Source organism: Idiotropiscis lumnitzeri, chromosome 20, assembly GCF_059441095.1.
Source record: "Idiotropiscis lumnitzeri isolate Australia: NSW breed Sydney's pygmy pipehorse chromosome 20, RoL_Ilum_1.0, whole genome shotgun sequence".
Taxonomy (NCBI): Eukaryota; Metazoa; Chordata; class Actinopteri; order Syngnathiformes; family Syngnathidae; genus Idiotropiscis; species Idiotropiscis lumnitzeri.
Genome location: NC_142410.1, coordinates 3989744 through 4005822, shown reverse-complemented (window position 1 = coordinate 4005822; position 16079 = coordinate 3989744). Strand labels below are relative to the sequence as shown.

Here is a 16079-nt window from a genome sequence, read left to right as displayed (position 1 = left end):
ATAGTAACATTTCCATCCTCAAATTATTACAGTTTGGATTAATTCCTGACATAAGAATTCCTGCCCATGTAAATATTCAACATTTTCGTACATTGATACGTTTCTAGGGTAATATTTAACTTGGTAAAAGGCCATGGTGGTTCAATGCAAGTGTGCTAAAACGAACCTCCGGTACAAATATTTTCTTTTAGAGAGAGTTTAGTGGCTCCTCCAGAAAAACAACCCAGCAGCATGATGCTGCCACCACACCTAATAGTTTGTACTGGTCATTGTGGCCAAGAGCATAATCGTTTCTTATCCCACCATAAAACTTTCCTTCAGAAGGCTTTGCAAACTCCAGCAAAGCTTGAAGGTCTTTGTGTTGGAGCAGGAACACTCTCTCGATTCATGGTGATGTGAAACTATACCAACTGTAAACAGTGACGCCGATGTTGCATCAGCTTTCAGTTCTTGGTTATTTCTGAGCGACCAGTGTTATAAAAGCTTGGAAGCAAGCCCCTTCGGGGACCAGCTAGCCCAACTGTGTGCTGGTCCCAAGCCCGGAGAAATTGGAGAAATTGGAGTCAGGAAGGGCATGCGTCTATGAATTTGATGCCAAATTGTTTTTGGGAGGGAGCATTAAACAAAAGGAGACATAATGAAGTGCGCCCAGAGCAGGACTATTTGGATAAAGCTTACAAAACAAACAAAACATTACAATGCAACATTATTAAAATACCCAGAACAGCGACTCCAAATAGAGAAAAGCTGGGATGAAGAAGTGTCATAAAAGCTTTGATTTTATTTCAAATTTTATAACTCCTAAAAACTGTAAATGGTTGCAAATGTCACTGCAAAACTATTATTTTTTTCCAATATAATTTTCCATCTTTTTTGTTTCGTTAAAGTTGTCAAAGAGGCACTTGTGAGTTGGCAGTCTGTTAGAACAGCTCCGCTAACTTTCTCCATTATTTGTGCTATCCACATTTTTTTTTTATCATTCTGAATTTGTCACGCTAAACCGTTGTGCACTATTTTCATCTTAGCCTTGAAATTTAATGACAGAGTATATCGGCGCCTGCTTTTGTGGTGTGCACCTGAGAATTGGCAGCCCGTTTACAACCGCCGCGTTAACATTCTCCACAATTTTTACTTTCCACCGTTTATTATTTTTGCATCTCACTGAATGGTTTGCACTGTTGCGAGAAGTCAAGTTGAGTGGAGTTGAGTTTTTATAATGAGAACGTCCACCACAAAAAATACTTCAACTTTTCCAAGAAATTCTTGACAGCAAAATATTGCCATGACATTTATGTCAATAAACTGCATGTAAAACCATTACTGCTGTGAAAAGGTATGTGACTGGCAGATGTTGATCACAAAAACCAATCACCTGCAGGTCATACTTCGCAACCAGTGTAGCATCCCTTCCCACTTTCCTTAACACTGCCCATTGCAGACCACACCAGGAACTGAGTTGAAATACTGTCCTGTTCTTTTTGATAAAGCCGGAGTTACGAGCAGAATATGTAAACTTCACATGAGAAAAGCTAAACGCCAGATTCTAACCATACAACTTAAAATGCTTATTTTGGCTCTCAATTGCTTCTTCACACAACCATGCATATCGCCACCATGTTTTTGCCCTCTCTCCGTTGAACTCAAATAAATGACAAGATTTCATTCTGCTCCATATTTTAAATTCTACACACGTGGTTAGTGACAATTAAAAGGATGGACGAAACCCCACTTCCGTCCTTGCTTAGTCTGTCCTTTTTAAAAACATCCTGATCCTCTGTCCCAAAAATGAGAATGACCTTTCCATCCCTGGCATGAAAGTCCCCATCTGAATATGAGTATATTCAAGAGGACGTAAGTAAAATATTGAAACCTAATATTTGAATCTAACGGAAGACGTATGAATTTCCAAACAGAGGAAAAGGTCATACTAAAAAAACAAGTCAGCGTTGAGATCCAGATAAATGCCTTCTAATTGCGCTGCAGTGCTTCAGTAACTCCATCTGGCACACACATCCAAGCAACAATAAGTTGACGACATTGATGGAGAAGTATAGCTCAACAATGCAGCGTTGCACTTAAATGTGGGTGACATATATATAAATTACAATTGGGAATCCTGCTGTTCAGCTGACAAACTCAAAGATGATGCTCACTCGAGTGTCATACGCTTTTGTTAAGATTATCGATCAAATCAGTCATTCCTTTGTTGAAGAAAATCCAACTACTTGAATTTCAGTATTTTCTCCACTTTTACCAAAAGTCTCTGTGCCAGTCAAAGTATGTGCCTAATAGTCATTATAATTACTTGCAGTTATTAGAAACCTGATTCGTCCTGAGCATTCATTTCTATTTTTAATACACGCATATCAAAAGTCAGCCATATGATGTGACGCTAAATTTGAATTGTGCAAATCAAACCTAAGATTCAGTCGGATTTTCAACAAAAAGAAATGCTTTGTAATAAACATAAAACTTCGAAGGCGCTCTAATCTACCAACTTTGCAAAAAAAAGGGTAAAATGACCGTTTTCATGGTGAACGATAGCTCCAGGCACTGTGCCCATACCTGTTTATATTTTCTCGCAATTTCCTAAAAAGGACGGGGGGAAAAAAGGGCAAGAACACATACAGTAACCCCAAATGATTTACAAACTGTTGGAATGTGGCAGCTTCTATTTTACACTAAATTAAGCAACATGAATCACCAAGGTTGCGCAACACATGTACACACTCCAAATGCAAGCTTCCACTGGGAGGAAGTCAAGCCCTGATTGTGTGAGCGGAGAGAAAACAGTGCCTGCTGAACAAAATTGCTTGCTCAGTGATCTGGGGAGCCTCTCGGCGGGGCTCGTCGCAGACAAATATCAGAATGTGTCTCTCTGATCTGTGCCACTCACATACACAATACTAGAATTGATGGAATGATTGGTTCAAGTGTAAGAATTTGATCAGAATGGAATCAAATGTTCATTGTCCCGACATAAATGCTGCATAAAAAAAAATGTTGGTTGGCATCCCTAATTTTCAGGGCTGATTCTGTGACCTTGCTTTTGCTCTGTTGTCTGCGCCATCTTTATTTATTTATTGAAATAAACTGTGATTCAAGGTCTAGTTATGCAGAATGCAAGGCTGAGTATTACCATACTGCCTGGCGAGGTTAGTGATCAGCATGAACTTATGAGTGGAGCTCCTGCACATTATCAAACTTGGATCTGCATACGATTGCCATTACAGTTCACAAACCTGAAGACAGCCATGCTGAGTTGAGAGAAAAAAAAAAGAAATGTATGTGTTCCGGCTTTCAATTTCCAGTCGAGGTTTTCAAAAATTCCAATGGCGGTTTATTGTGATCCAAACAAATTCCAAAATAGGATTTACAATTCCAAATGAAATAAAATGAAAATTTATGAGAAATGAATGTCCGGTGTCAAAGTGAAGTCAGCATTGTAACTGTGGTTGTAAATGTGCCCGCAAGTGGTTGAAAAACTATATGATTGCCCTGTCTATGTGCTTGGCGCAAAAAAAAAAACAACAAAAAAAAAAAAAACACAACAACAATCTGAGAGCCTGCGATACCATTAACAACACACAGGGGAAGCAATCCCGACAATCATTCAATCATTATGGTTGTTTGATTTGTTTTGTTAAAGGGGCAGTCAACCCCCCAAAATTCTTTGTAATAATATGTTCTATGTGCAAGTCTAAACTTGACATTGTGATTAATGTTGCGTTTGTGGAATATGTACAGTTTTTAGCCATCTAAGTTTGGGCGGCCATTTTGTCGACTGAACGGTTGCTCAGGGCTCAGTTGACAATCACGGCTCACCTGTTTTCTGAAGCTGAGCAACCGCGATGTCATTTTCAGTCGACCGAAAGTGGCAAAATGGCCGCCTACTGAGATTTTAAAAAACGGATACCTTTTACGGATTAACTCTTATTCCAGGAACCCAATATTAATCAGAACGCCGTTTTTCGACGAGTGGGGCTGCATAGAACATATTACGGCAAAGACGTTTTCGGGGTTGACCTCCCCTTTAAGGATGATTAATAGGCTACTCTGCGGATACTGTATGGCTCTCTTTCCACGAAGAGCAATTTCCTAACGCCGTTATTGTAAGCTCATACAGGATGATTCCAACAGCAACCGTTTTCTTCTCTAAGTGAAAATTTGAGACACTTGCACTCTAATTGTGTTTTATCTTAAGAGGGGGGAAAAGCATAATATGATGGGCATCATTAAGATCAGTGGTGTGTGCCAATACGTTGCACAGCTATAGCATCTGCCTTGCTAATGTTCATTAACAGCATATAGCCTTTCGCGCCAATACACACGCATGCCCGTATACAATCGTCTTTATCGCCACAACAGAGCAAACACAGCATTAAATGGCATTGCACGCAAATGGCTGCTTTAATAATCTAATTGTCAGGTCAAGAGGAGTTGGAGGATTTAGAGAATTCAATACGTGCGTACGAGACAGTTTAATGAAGAAAAGTTTCAGAATCAAACTACACGGGAGGGGTTGGATTATTTTTCTATTGTATCCGCAAGATGCCCGCATTCTAACGATCTTTTACTCTTTCCTCTCGTCCTTGTCCCTTCTTGTCCTCAACAGCAATTTGGCAAGATTTTGGATGTGGAGATTATCTTTAACGAGCGTGGCTCCAAGGTAAGTCAACGGGATGGTGTACGGTATACAGTACATGTTTTGTATTTCCTCTCACTTTAGTCTCGGTTTCCCCCGTCTGCATTTTCTCTCACCTAATTGCTCCTCTGTCTTCACAGCTCTTTCTTTCAATCTGTCTAAGGGTAATTACAAAGTTATCAGTTCCAATTGCCTTCAGGCAGCTCTTACACGTTTCCCGCCTGCCATACATTGAGACCTACGCTCAACCGCCTCCTCTTATCTTAATGCTGACATCAGGCTGCTCACAGTATGCAAACACACACAGTCTTGCCTAGTTAGCTTCCCGACCTATAGCAGCGGGAGATAACCGCATATTGTGAGATGGAGCCTATCAAATAAACAAATTCAGCCTCACCAGCTTGTCAACGTCAGGGAGCATGTGGGAGTCTGACAAACGTATTAGCTAGCACATACACCGCCACAATCGGTCAAGAGTATTGCAATGGAAAACATTGGTCAATGCTTTATTCTTGAAGGGGACATATTGGGCATGTTTTAAATTGCGTCGTTTTAAGAAATGATGAGGTAAAGGTGCAAAGAGAGGGAAGATGCAACTGGCATACAGTGTCATGGCTCCTTAAGGAATGTAGCGTACCGACAGTGGAATTGAACGCTATCCGATTTGCATAAATTAGTTGAGGCAAGAATGGAAAAAGAGCTGGAAAAAAGATCTTTGCTAGAAACAAAAACATCCCGACTAGGATGATTAAGTGAAAGGATGTACTTCTGACAAGAGAAAATATAACAAATAATTCTGTTAATATTTTGCACGATTCCCTTTTGCCCCAAAAACAGCGTCAAATATTTCCTGTAATGTTTCACAAGATGAGAGAATACAGAAAGTAAAAATAATAAAAATAAATAAACAATAATCAAATAAAAATGAGTGTTGTAAAAAAATAATGAAAATGCATTTTATGTTTGTAAAACAAACTAAAGTTATCTATAATTATCACAAAAATATCCTTGGATTTCCCCTCTGTCATTCTATTTCATTCATGACCTTTTTGGGTTTATCGTAAATGTATTTATTTTCATATTTCCGTTCAAGCACACAGAAGAAGGAAGGTCAAACAGTCATGGAATGCTTATTGATAACTTCATTTTTTTTAGCATGATGCTATATATATATACATATATATATATACTAACACAGATCAAAGCTAAACTGAATTATTGAAAAAACAAAAACTAGCCAACGAATTAAAAAGTCAAAAAAAGAAAATGTAATTAATTTTAATGTAAAATGCTAATGTTCGCATTATATTACACTCTCATAATATTATTGATAGTCTCTTCTGATTGAGTAAAAGATCTTCCTTCATTCTAAATCAAGAAAAAGGCTAAATAGAACATATTGTCGCTTTCCTGTGAAAAACACTTCTGTTTTTTTTTTTATACGTGAATGCGGTTTCTGCGTTACTCATCAAAGTGAACATTTAAAAAATGGTTATGTGTTTTTCACCGGACAGCGACGTTATAGTTAATGAAATATTGCAGGTAAATCGATATGCCAGTGAGTATATTTGCATTTCTTTTCCGAATTTAACATGCACGCAGTATCTTCTTCATGTCTCCTGCTCTCAGTCTCGAGCGCAGACGGGTTCTCGTGAGTGAGCTGCACCTTGGGACTGAGTCACTCATGGTTGACGAGTGTGATTGAGAGTGTAATTGTACGGCATATATCTGCTTCTGTGACCAGCACAGGATCACACACTGGACTGTACACGCACACACACACACACGCGCACAAAAAAACATTCACTTATGCCAAGCTGGACTGCATGAGGATGTGCTCGCTCTTTTGTCTAATTCTTCTGGGTCCAATGCTTTCCGGGAAATGTATTTGCAGAACTGAGAATGGAAACTGTCACACGTGCAGGGCCGCTGTTTATTTTCATGGAACATTGTCAGATGTGTGTGTGTGATGTCCGGTTCTGCCAACTTCCTATCCTCAAGTCCCGTTTCCTGACCTCCAAGCCTCTCATCTCTGATTTGTCTTTTTCCTCTCTTCTTTTTTTTCCCTCACTTCCATCCTTCATTTTTTTTTTTTTTTTAAATCTCACTTCCTGGCAACTGCAGGGTTTTGGGTTTGTAACATTTGAAACAACCGCAGATGCTGATCGTGCACGGGAGAAACTAAATGGTACAATCGTAGAGGGACGCAAAATCGAGGTGCTTGTCTTTTTCTCCCCCGCTCTCTGTTTTTGCCTTCTGCCCCCCCCTCCCCCCCTCCCTTTCTTGTACCCACCTCCTCCCACCCCTGACTCTGTCTTTCCTTTTTCCTTCTGCCTGAAGTTTCCTGCAATACCTTCCCTCTCTTCCATTCATCTCGTGTCTTCCACCTGCCTGCTGCACCTTGAACGCTGCATGCTGAAGCCTGATCTGATCTGTAAGTGTTTGTGACAAAGACAGAGAATGAGCGATTCGGCGACGTTTGAGTGTTTTCCCATGTTTTGACACAAACAATGAATTACTACTTTGCTCATGATGGATTGTGGCATGTGTGTTTGTGTGTGCATGCGCACGCAGTAACATCAGTTTGTTTTGGGGGAGAGTTCAAACGAAAGCAATCGAATTAAATTCTTATGAACTGTGGTCAGGTGTCAGACAATTTGCCTTTCATCCCAAGTGTGTGTTTTGTACACTATGAAGAATTCATTTTTTTGTTTGATCTTATTTTTTTTATTTTTTTAATGTTTTTGCTCTCTTCCTCGCCAAAACCGTAAAGTATAATCAAGAGCATTTATTTACAGAAAGAAACGGTTGGAATTGTAAAGCAAAATTGTTCCTAAAAGTAGGATCCAAAACAGTTTTCTCATGAGATTTGAGAGGCAACTATGAAAGTATTATCTTCCTTTAAGCGCGTTTCATCAATTCCCAATGTATTCATACGATCCAACTTGATTCTTCAATTTTTGTAGGAATTTCTGTCATGTCTATCGTCATGTTCGTGATGGCTCAGTTTACATTGAGTAGTGGGCGTGGCTGACTATTGCAATTTTTTTTAATTGGGCTAAAGTCACATGTGAAAAAACATTCATGCAAAACTTCTGAAAATATTTATGCGTAATAAAATAATTTAGGACTGTTTTAACCATGACAAATTTTGGAGTAACAGAAGTGAAAAATTAAGTTTGAAGTAATTAAGTTTGGGGAAAACAAAAAAAGACCAAAAAACTTAAAAAATGCAAATTGGCCCATTCTGTGTAGCATAAGTTTTTGAACGTCGGACCGCACACCCCCCAAAAAAATTGCTGTGGGAGAGACCAGCACCAGTTGCCACAACCCACCAAAGTTACCTAAACGCAAGAAAAATGCACAGTTGAGAGGAATTTTCTCAAACGTGATATGACATGACTCCTTCTTGTGGCTGGTTCCAAGTCAGTCCCAAAATGATTCACTCTGAAATTGTCGCGCTATTGTTTCTATCAATCGATGTTTTTTTTGTTTTTTTTGGGGGGGGGAGGCATATTGAGAGAGAGAGAGAGAGAGGAGAGAGAGAGAGAGAGAGAGAGAGAGAGAGAGAGAAGAGAGAGAGAGAGAGAGAGAGAGAGAGAGAGAGAGAGAGAGAGAGAGAGAGGAGAGAGAGAGAGAGAGAGAGAGAGAGAGAGAGAGAGAGAGAGAGAGAGAGAGAGAGAGAGAGAGAGAGAGAGAGAGAGAGAGAGAGAGAGAGAGAGAAGAGGAGAGAGAGAGAGACTTGTGAATGAATGAATGACTGATTCTGGATGCTACTGACATAATTTTTCTGTTGCAACAAAACTGAAAACAAAGAAAATTGATGCATTGTAATGTCCACGTTTGATGTTTTCATTTTCTATGCAGCCATCCCCAGTTTTTTATGCATCGTCAATGTGCAGCTGTTTACGTTTATTTTTATTTTTATTTTCTTATTACCTGTACGAATGTATAGAAAATGGAACTGTTGACTTGACTGCATGTAGCCTGACTCAAACAATACTGCATGGAGAGCGGTTCTGATGTGCTGCACGACGCACTGTGAGTCCAGCTTTGCCTAATGCTATCTTGTGCCTGCCTGCTGACAGGTCAATAATGCCACCGCAAGAGTAATGACCAACAAAAAAGTGGCAAACCCTTACGCAAACGGTAAGATGTAACCTTTATTTGTATCTTTGTGTGTTTGCTCATTTGTTTTCGCAGTTAGTGCCAGGTGATGTTTAATGGCTGCAAACACAAACCAGCAGACCTTTTGGTTATTCATCAAAGGGGAGGGAAGCCCCGGTCGACCCAAATAAATCCACTTTTGGAATACAAAGGAAGCAAAAGCCGAACATGCATGAGACGAATGAAATGCATTTTTTCCAGAAGTTAATGGCAACAGGAAAGAAGCCGAGAAAATGAAAGCGGAGCTGCAAGAGTAAATGGCTGCCGAAGCCTAACTGATCTCTTATGTCACCACTTGTAAACACACCTGTTTAAGTCATTTGTGTGAGAGTGATCGGGAATACAAAGTAAAAATGGCTTGAATCAGGGTTTTTCGCTCTCTCCCCTAATTTGAATGTGTGACGTGTCACTCAAAAAGAAGATGCTAATGTGAGGTCAATTGCTTCGAAAGGAGATGGAATGCCGGCTGTAATTTGCATTCCATCTGATAAATTGATCCAAATATAGATGTGGTGGAAATTCAGACATATCCTGACCTGATCACTGACTGGCTAATTGAGTTTTCCGTTGGGATTTCACAGGTTCCTCTGGATTCATTCATTTATTGATTTATTGATTGATTGATTTTTTGAGGAAATGCACGCAAACCTAATTCTTTTAGAGTATATCTAGCAGCACAACCCAAAACACAACTTTGACAGTCATTTCACCCAGAAGTAGTATTCTGGCGCCCATTGTTTCCAAACATATTTGGTCATTTCTGCATATAGCGCGATTAGATGAGGTAATGTTGTAAAGTGTAATATTAAAGGGGAAGTCGACCCAGATATTTTCTTTACAAGACTTTACTTTATGTAGGCCCACTAGTGTGGTGAATATTGCATTTGTGGAATCTGAGTAAAGAGCAAAATGCACGCGTTTTTCTCCACCTCAGGGGGCGGCCATTTTGTCAATTTCTGTCAACTGAAAATGACATCACAGTTGCTCCAAACTCGGCTAACAACCAATCGTGGCTCAGCCTCAGGAAACAAGTGAGCCGTGATTGGTGATCCCTGAGCAACTGTGATGTCATTTTCAGTCGACAGAAAGTGTCAAAATGGCCGCCCCCTGAGATGGTTAAAAACGGGCGGATTTTGCTGCATAACTCATTTTCCACAAATGCAATATTAATCGGAATGCCAAGTTTAGACGAGTGAAGGCACAGAGAACATATTCTTGAAAAGCATTTTTAGGGGGTGACTTCCCCTTTAACAAAAACAAAAAGCAAAACAATTGAAGATTCAGATGTGCATTGATCCATTAACACTATCCATTAATCAATTTTCTAGTCCAGTAAGTCTAAATAAGAATGAAAAATCAAACGTTGTTGTTTTATAATATGGATGCAGAGCATTGTATTTTGCATTTTAACAAATATATAGTTTATTTGCTTTTTCAATATGAAGAATTTGGATACAAGCGTTGACCTCTTTTTTTTTCTATTTTTCTCTACATGGTGTCGAACAAAAATTACAAATTATTTTTGTTCATTTAATGTGCTTATTATTAGCAGTTTTCGTTCATCAATTTTCTGTGCAGGTTATTCTTATTATTATTCTCGCACATAAAGACAAACAGCCATACTCAAAGGCGTACTCATTGTGTTTGTGCATGTGTGCGCTTTTGCAGGCTGGAAGCTGAATCCAGTGGTTGGAGCAGTGTATGGGCCGGAATTTTATGCAGGTACGAAAAAAGCTCAAGGAAGCAACTTTATTAAAGAACATTAGAAATATATATTTTTTATACACTGCACAATGTTGCTTGAAGGACATGTCCGAAGATATGCGCTGGACAGATGAGTGATTTCCATCGAGGTGCATGTGTGGCTGCACCGGCTTATTTGCCTAAGTGCAGTTTGAAATAGCGGCTTGGTTTCAAGTGCCGAGACTGTTCGCTCGCCATAACTGGACTCCTTTTTGCTCATTAGTCTGAAATCTGTTCATTTCTCGACAGGTTTACAGCGCCCCTCTAAATAACTGTTCTGACAGAGAGAGGCCATCCATCTTTTTTATTCCCCCTCCCCTTCTCACGACTTTCACGCCCCTTTTCCCAGTTGTGTACGTCGCTCCCTTAGTTCACCAACCCAAACAAGTAACAGAGCATGACGCAATGACTCCCCACCCCCCACATCTACTCGCACTCCCCATCCCAATACAAATAAGGTAATCTTTCATTTAGTCCCCTAATTCCACACAAATGACAAGCGCATCGTGGAACAATCTGTTACGCAAGTATAAGTGGAACATATCATGTTAAAGGTAACAGAAATTTGAGAAAGTAAGGACAGGTGGGGAATGCAGTTTTGCCAAGGGATCTGAATTCTAAGACGCAACCAACCAATCAAATTGCATATTCCTGTTAAGCAAACGTGTCAAACTCATTATTGTGGGCGTGGCACATCGTAGTTTTGTTTTCCCTCAGAGGGCCGTTATAACTGAACCCATATAAATGTATGATCACCTAACGTTATCACATACATACAACTAATTGATGGAAAAAATCAGAAGCCAGTCTGTAATTGTTTGTTCGACAATTTCTCAATTTATTATAAATGGGGAGGATTGGTAACAAATAATTGGCAATATCTCAGATCTCAATGTTGTTAAAAGTGACGGAAATAACAGGAAGTTGAAGCACATGAAACTACAGAAATTGTACAAAGAATAAACTATTTTACAAAAAAATAACAACAAAATCCTAACCTAAACTGACGATGTTGACAAACTTTTAAAAAAAAAAAGTAAATATGTACATTTTAAAATAAACTGTCAATATAATTTCCAAATAATCTGCAGTGGGGTGTTAAAACTGAAACGCTCTCAAAATGGAGACTACTGTGGATTCATGTAACGACTCATACACATATCCAGTCTGGCTTTCTAATTTATAGGATGCTAATGTGCCGACTGGTCTTGAACGCACCACTAAAGTTTGTCAAGCCTAAATGACACCATATGCTTGCTTCCCTCCCAGGACAAGAGCAAAATAAATAGAACTGAATTTTAGGAGAAAAGGAGAAACCTTTGTGTGTCTGCCCTCTTCAGTTTCGTTTTTTTTTTTTTTTTTTTAATTCCTCCTTCCATTCATGAATCAAACTCATCAAGCCTTTTAGGCCAACCGCGAGTTAACTTCACATGAATTTGTATCTATATTTACAACTGCCAATAAATGACAATTAAAAAGGGAAAAGAGGCGGAAGATAAATCCTTCAGCCGTGTTATGAGCTTAGTCGATAGATTCCAAATTCCTCTGTCCTTATCACAGTTATCAGCTGACTTCAGCAGTGCAGTCCATGATGAATGGTGTCTGCTGGATATATAGAGAGTTAAAGCTCGCTTGAAATAGCGTACTTAAAAGTTCGTTCTTCTAGTGAAAATTAGCATTCCCGGCTGGTGCGGTCAACTCAAAACATACTCAGACAGGATGCAGAGTTACTTTGTATTGGGTTACACCAAGTATGCATAATAATAATAATAATTATTATTATTATTATTATTATTATTATTATTATTATTATTATTATATTATTATTATTGTTGTTTTATTATTGGGATTAATAGAATAATAATTATTATTATTATTATTTTATTATTATTATTGTTTTATTATTGGGATTAATATAATAATAATAATATTATTATTATTATATAATAGGGTTAAATGGTGTTGGGGCATGTCTTCACGAATCAGGTATTTTGCAACTGTTTGTTGTTTGCCCGTTCCATCACGACTGCATCCTGAGGCACAAAGCAATGTCTGACTGAATGATTTTGGAGTGGAAGAATCGGGCTGCCCTGCACAGAAAGTTGACCTCAGGCTATTTAGACTGCAAGACTCCCAAAAAGTATATTTGAAAAAAATACGAAGTAACACTTGAAAATCTTCTAGAAGGTTATCTTAGAAGAGTGGAAGACATTCATGGCTGTGACTGCTAATACAGTTTCTGTAGTAGGAAAGCGTCTCAATACTTTTGTCTATATTGTTTAAAGGTTTGAAAATAATGATCCAAAACATTATTTTGTACCTCGTCTCATTTAGCAAGTTCAACATGAGATTTGCAGCTCATAAAATGCCTTTCACAATTGGAAAAATTTTAAATGTAAATACAACATACTGCGAAGTAAAAATCAATGCTGTTATTTGTTTTTTCATTCTACCTTCGTCATTGTGTAAATCATTGAATTGCATGACATCATTTCATAAAGGTTCCTGTTGTATAAATGAAGCCTGCTTTCAATTTGCCTAATTAGAATTGCACTTGGAGTACTCGGTTGCACTTTGGAAACTTGCTTCGCGATAAAAGTACACAGCAAGGAGAGAAATGATCATGACACGCCGGCGGTGGTGTGAGATACGCTGTACACCACAGTTAACTCACATAAAAGTTTAAGAAAGTGATGTGTTTCATGTTAAAATAAAAAGCAAAGTGCAGGGGGGGGTTGGTTGAATGCGGCAGAGTCGGGGCGTTGGAAGCAGTTTGACATTAAAAAGGAAAATTAAGCTTAAAGATTATCCACACAGAAGTGAAGGTATGTGGGATCAGGACGTCATGTGGAATAATTATGAGTGCGTTTCATCTAGTTTGGGGCGGGAGCAAAGCAGGATGTAAGGACGATTAATCACCCTTTATCAGACGGCTTTTCCCAGCACCCATCAGCTGAATCGGCCCCCATAAATCCTGGCCGGCTGACAGTGCACTCCATCTCCATTGCTAGGCTTGGCTACAGGTTTATTGTGCGCAAATCCCATTCAGAAGAATGACAGATGACCTCCACGTGCATGCAGGCGCACTTTCTCACATACCGCTGAATATATCGCTTCGGCGTACACGTGGCGTTCCATTTTACACATATAACCTAAAATATCCACACACCAATTATGTACTTTAGCTACGAGAGCCAGCTAGTTTGTTTTGTATTTAATATGTTATGAAAACCAGGATTAGACAATTACACGTGTGTCTGGTGCATGTGTGATGTTTATAACAAAGCAATGTATGTCAAAATTGGTAAAAAAAAAAAAAAAACGGTAATTAATATAATTAATTAATAATTAATTAATAAATAAATAAATATTTGGAGCCAAACACAGTGAAAGGTGGAGATTGCAGTTGACTTTCAGTTAAAGTTGGCTGCTAGGTCTGCACATTCTCAACTCGCTTCCTCGAGCGGTTATGTATATCTAGAAGACGAGCGCCGCGCCTTCTACGAGGGATGTAACGATTCACTCGAGCTCTGATTCGATTTGATTTTGACTTTCAAATTTCGATTTGATACTTTTCTTTTTTTTTTTAACTAAATGAATGACTCATTCAATCCATTTCTAACTGTGTGCATCTATGAAAAATACATAAACCAAGTCTGGCCTGCCCCTGAGCAGATTTAGACCACGCCTTGCGCCACACTGGTCACAAATATAAAGCGTAGTCTCGACTTTCTTACATTTTAGTTTGATTTGTGTTCCGTATATGTCAGTTACTCGGCAGTACAGCTCTCCAGAACACAACAAATAAATTAAAATGCAAAATGAATAAAAGAACATGGAAAGCCTCTTTAGGCTTTTAACACATGCTGGAAAATTATACGTTGAAATGTCAACATTATGGCTTTTATGTTGTTGTCATTGGTCCGGGGCCAGCTAACAAGTCACTCTTCCGATAATTCAATCTGGAGTGATGTCATGTGGTTTGCTGGTAAATGCAGTCACTGAAAAGAGAATGTTTGACGTTCTGTCGAACTGTTTGCAGCTTTAAAGGAAAATGGATTTTCACCAAATTTGGTAGATCTTATATCATTGGTTGTAAAGTCACAGACAAACAGAGAAGTGTTCTGCAAATGAAGCACGGCAGTTCAATTTGGTTAAATTCAACACAGCAAACATTTTTGTTCCTCCTCCTTTTTAAAGGATGTGCAAATATCACTAGAAGTGATCCGTATCGTCCCGCAAATTGCAAGCAGACGCTACCTGAAGGATAGAACTTGACCTATAATATTTATAACCACGTTTTCTTATTTTCAACGACAAATCAGCATTCGTGCTTTTGTCGGCTGACTGCCTTTTTCTTGGCGTCCCACACAAGAGATTGCAAACTGAACGAGGCCATTTCTTGGGACATTTTTAAAAAGCGGTTTGAAACACATTTTTGGAGGCAGGTTCAATCTGTTGATTGTTTGTGGTCAGTATTTTATCCATTTGAAGCACTGTGAGAAGCGCTACATAAATCAAATGTACTTACTTATTTTTAACTCAATTTATTTGGCACACTGGGGGGAAAAAAACTTATGAATATACAATATAACGTACATTTTAGTGTATTGGTGTAGTCTCAAAAAAATACCCATTGTTATTCCCTCATTTTATACATCTGGTTGTTTTCCACTATTTTTTTTTTTTTTTTTTTTATGGGCCTGTTGGATGTCATGTCAGAGCCCTGCAATGATTCATGGGTTGTTAGCGCACCACTGTAGCATGCACGAGCCATAGCTCATCGTCATTTTCCATTCAGATTATGTCACGCAGCCACCAACAACACATGGCGACGTTCACACCCATCCGTAAGCACACAAACACTTGCCGGCACATGCACATCCCCACAAAGTAGAATTAATAGAAGGACGTCCACTATTAAGGGAGAGGGGTAAAGAATATGGCGGGAAGGAAATTGATCTTTATCGCCAACAGAGCGCTTGCTGGTTGTGTGACATATTAAGGCTGTTGTCGCACTCGTTAGAATAAGCCGAAGCAGAAACAGGAGATTGTTGTGGTTCTGCGTCACTCGACTGCGAGAGTAAGAGGCTGAAGATGGATGAAGGGGAGGGTGAGAGAGAGAGAGAGATTATTTTGTGTATTACCACATGTAGCGAGGCAGGTTGCATTGTTGCGGTATGCTGTCGCATCTCTCTTGGCTGTAACTTCGCAAAATATGATGCTTATAAATAAGTTTGAAGTAGGAAAGTCAAATAGTATGAATAATATAAGTTTTAATGTATCATTGTGACCAGTGTTGCAAAAGTTACGGCGAAAATTGTACTTTATTTTTTTTTTTACAAATTACTTCTTTTATAAATTTTTTTTTTAATTCAAAAAGTAATAATTACTTAATTTAAAAGTTGCAGACAACTCTGCTTAGCGTAAAAATAACGTACTTTTGTCACTTAGTGGGCTGTGCATTTAGCAGTGACATTTTAGGGAAAAAATTATATATTTTTTTAATTTTGTTTTTTTTGTA

General features: G+C 38.7%; 1 protein-coding gene across 7 annotated transcripts in view; it reads left to right on the top strand.

Moving 5' to 3' along the window:
- rbfox3a (RNA binding fox-1 homolog 3a) overlaps positions 1–16079 on the top strand; it is a 286766-nt gene that overhangs the window by 258963 nt on the left and 11724 nt on the right. For all 7 annotated transcript variants that reach the window (XM_088284863.1, XM_088284866.1, XM_088284868.1 and 4 more), the window contains 4 exons: positions 4616–4669; positions 6770–6862; positions 8734–8794; positions 10481–10534. In XM_088284863.1, coding sequence (XP_088140989.1) covers positions 4616–4669; positions 6770–6862; positions 8734–8794; positions 10481–10534 — 262 coding nt within the window. The remainder of the gene's footprint in view (positions 1–4615; positions 4670–6769; positions 6863–8733; positions 8795–10480; positions 10535–16079) is intronic.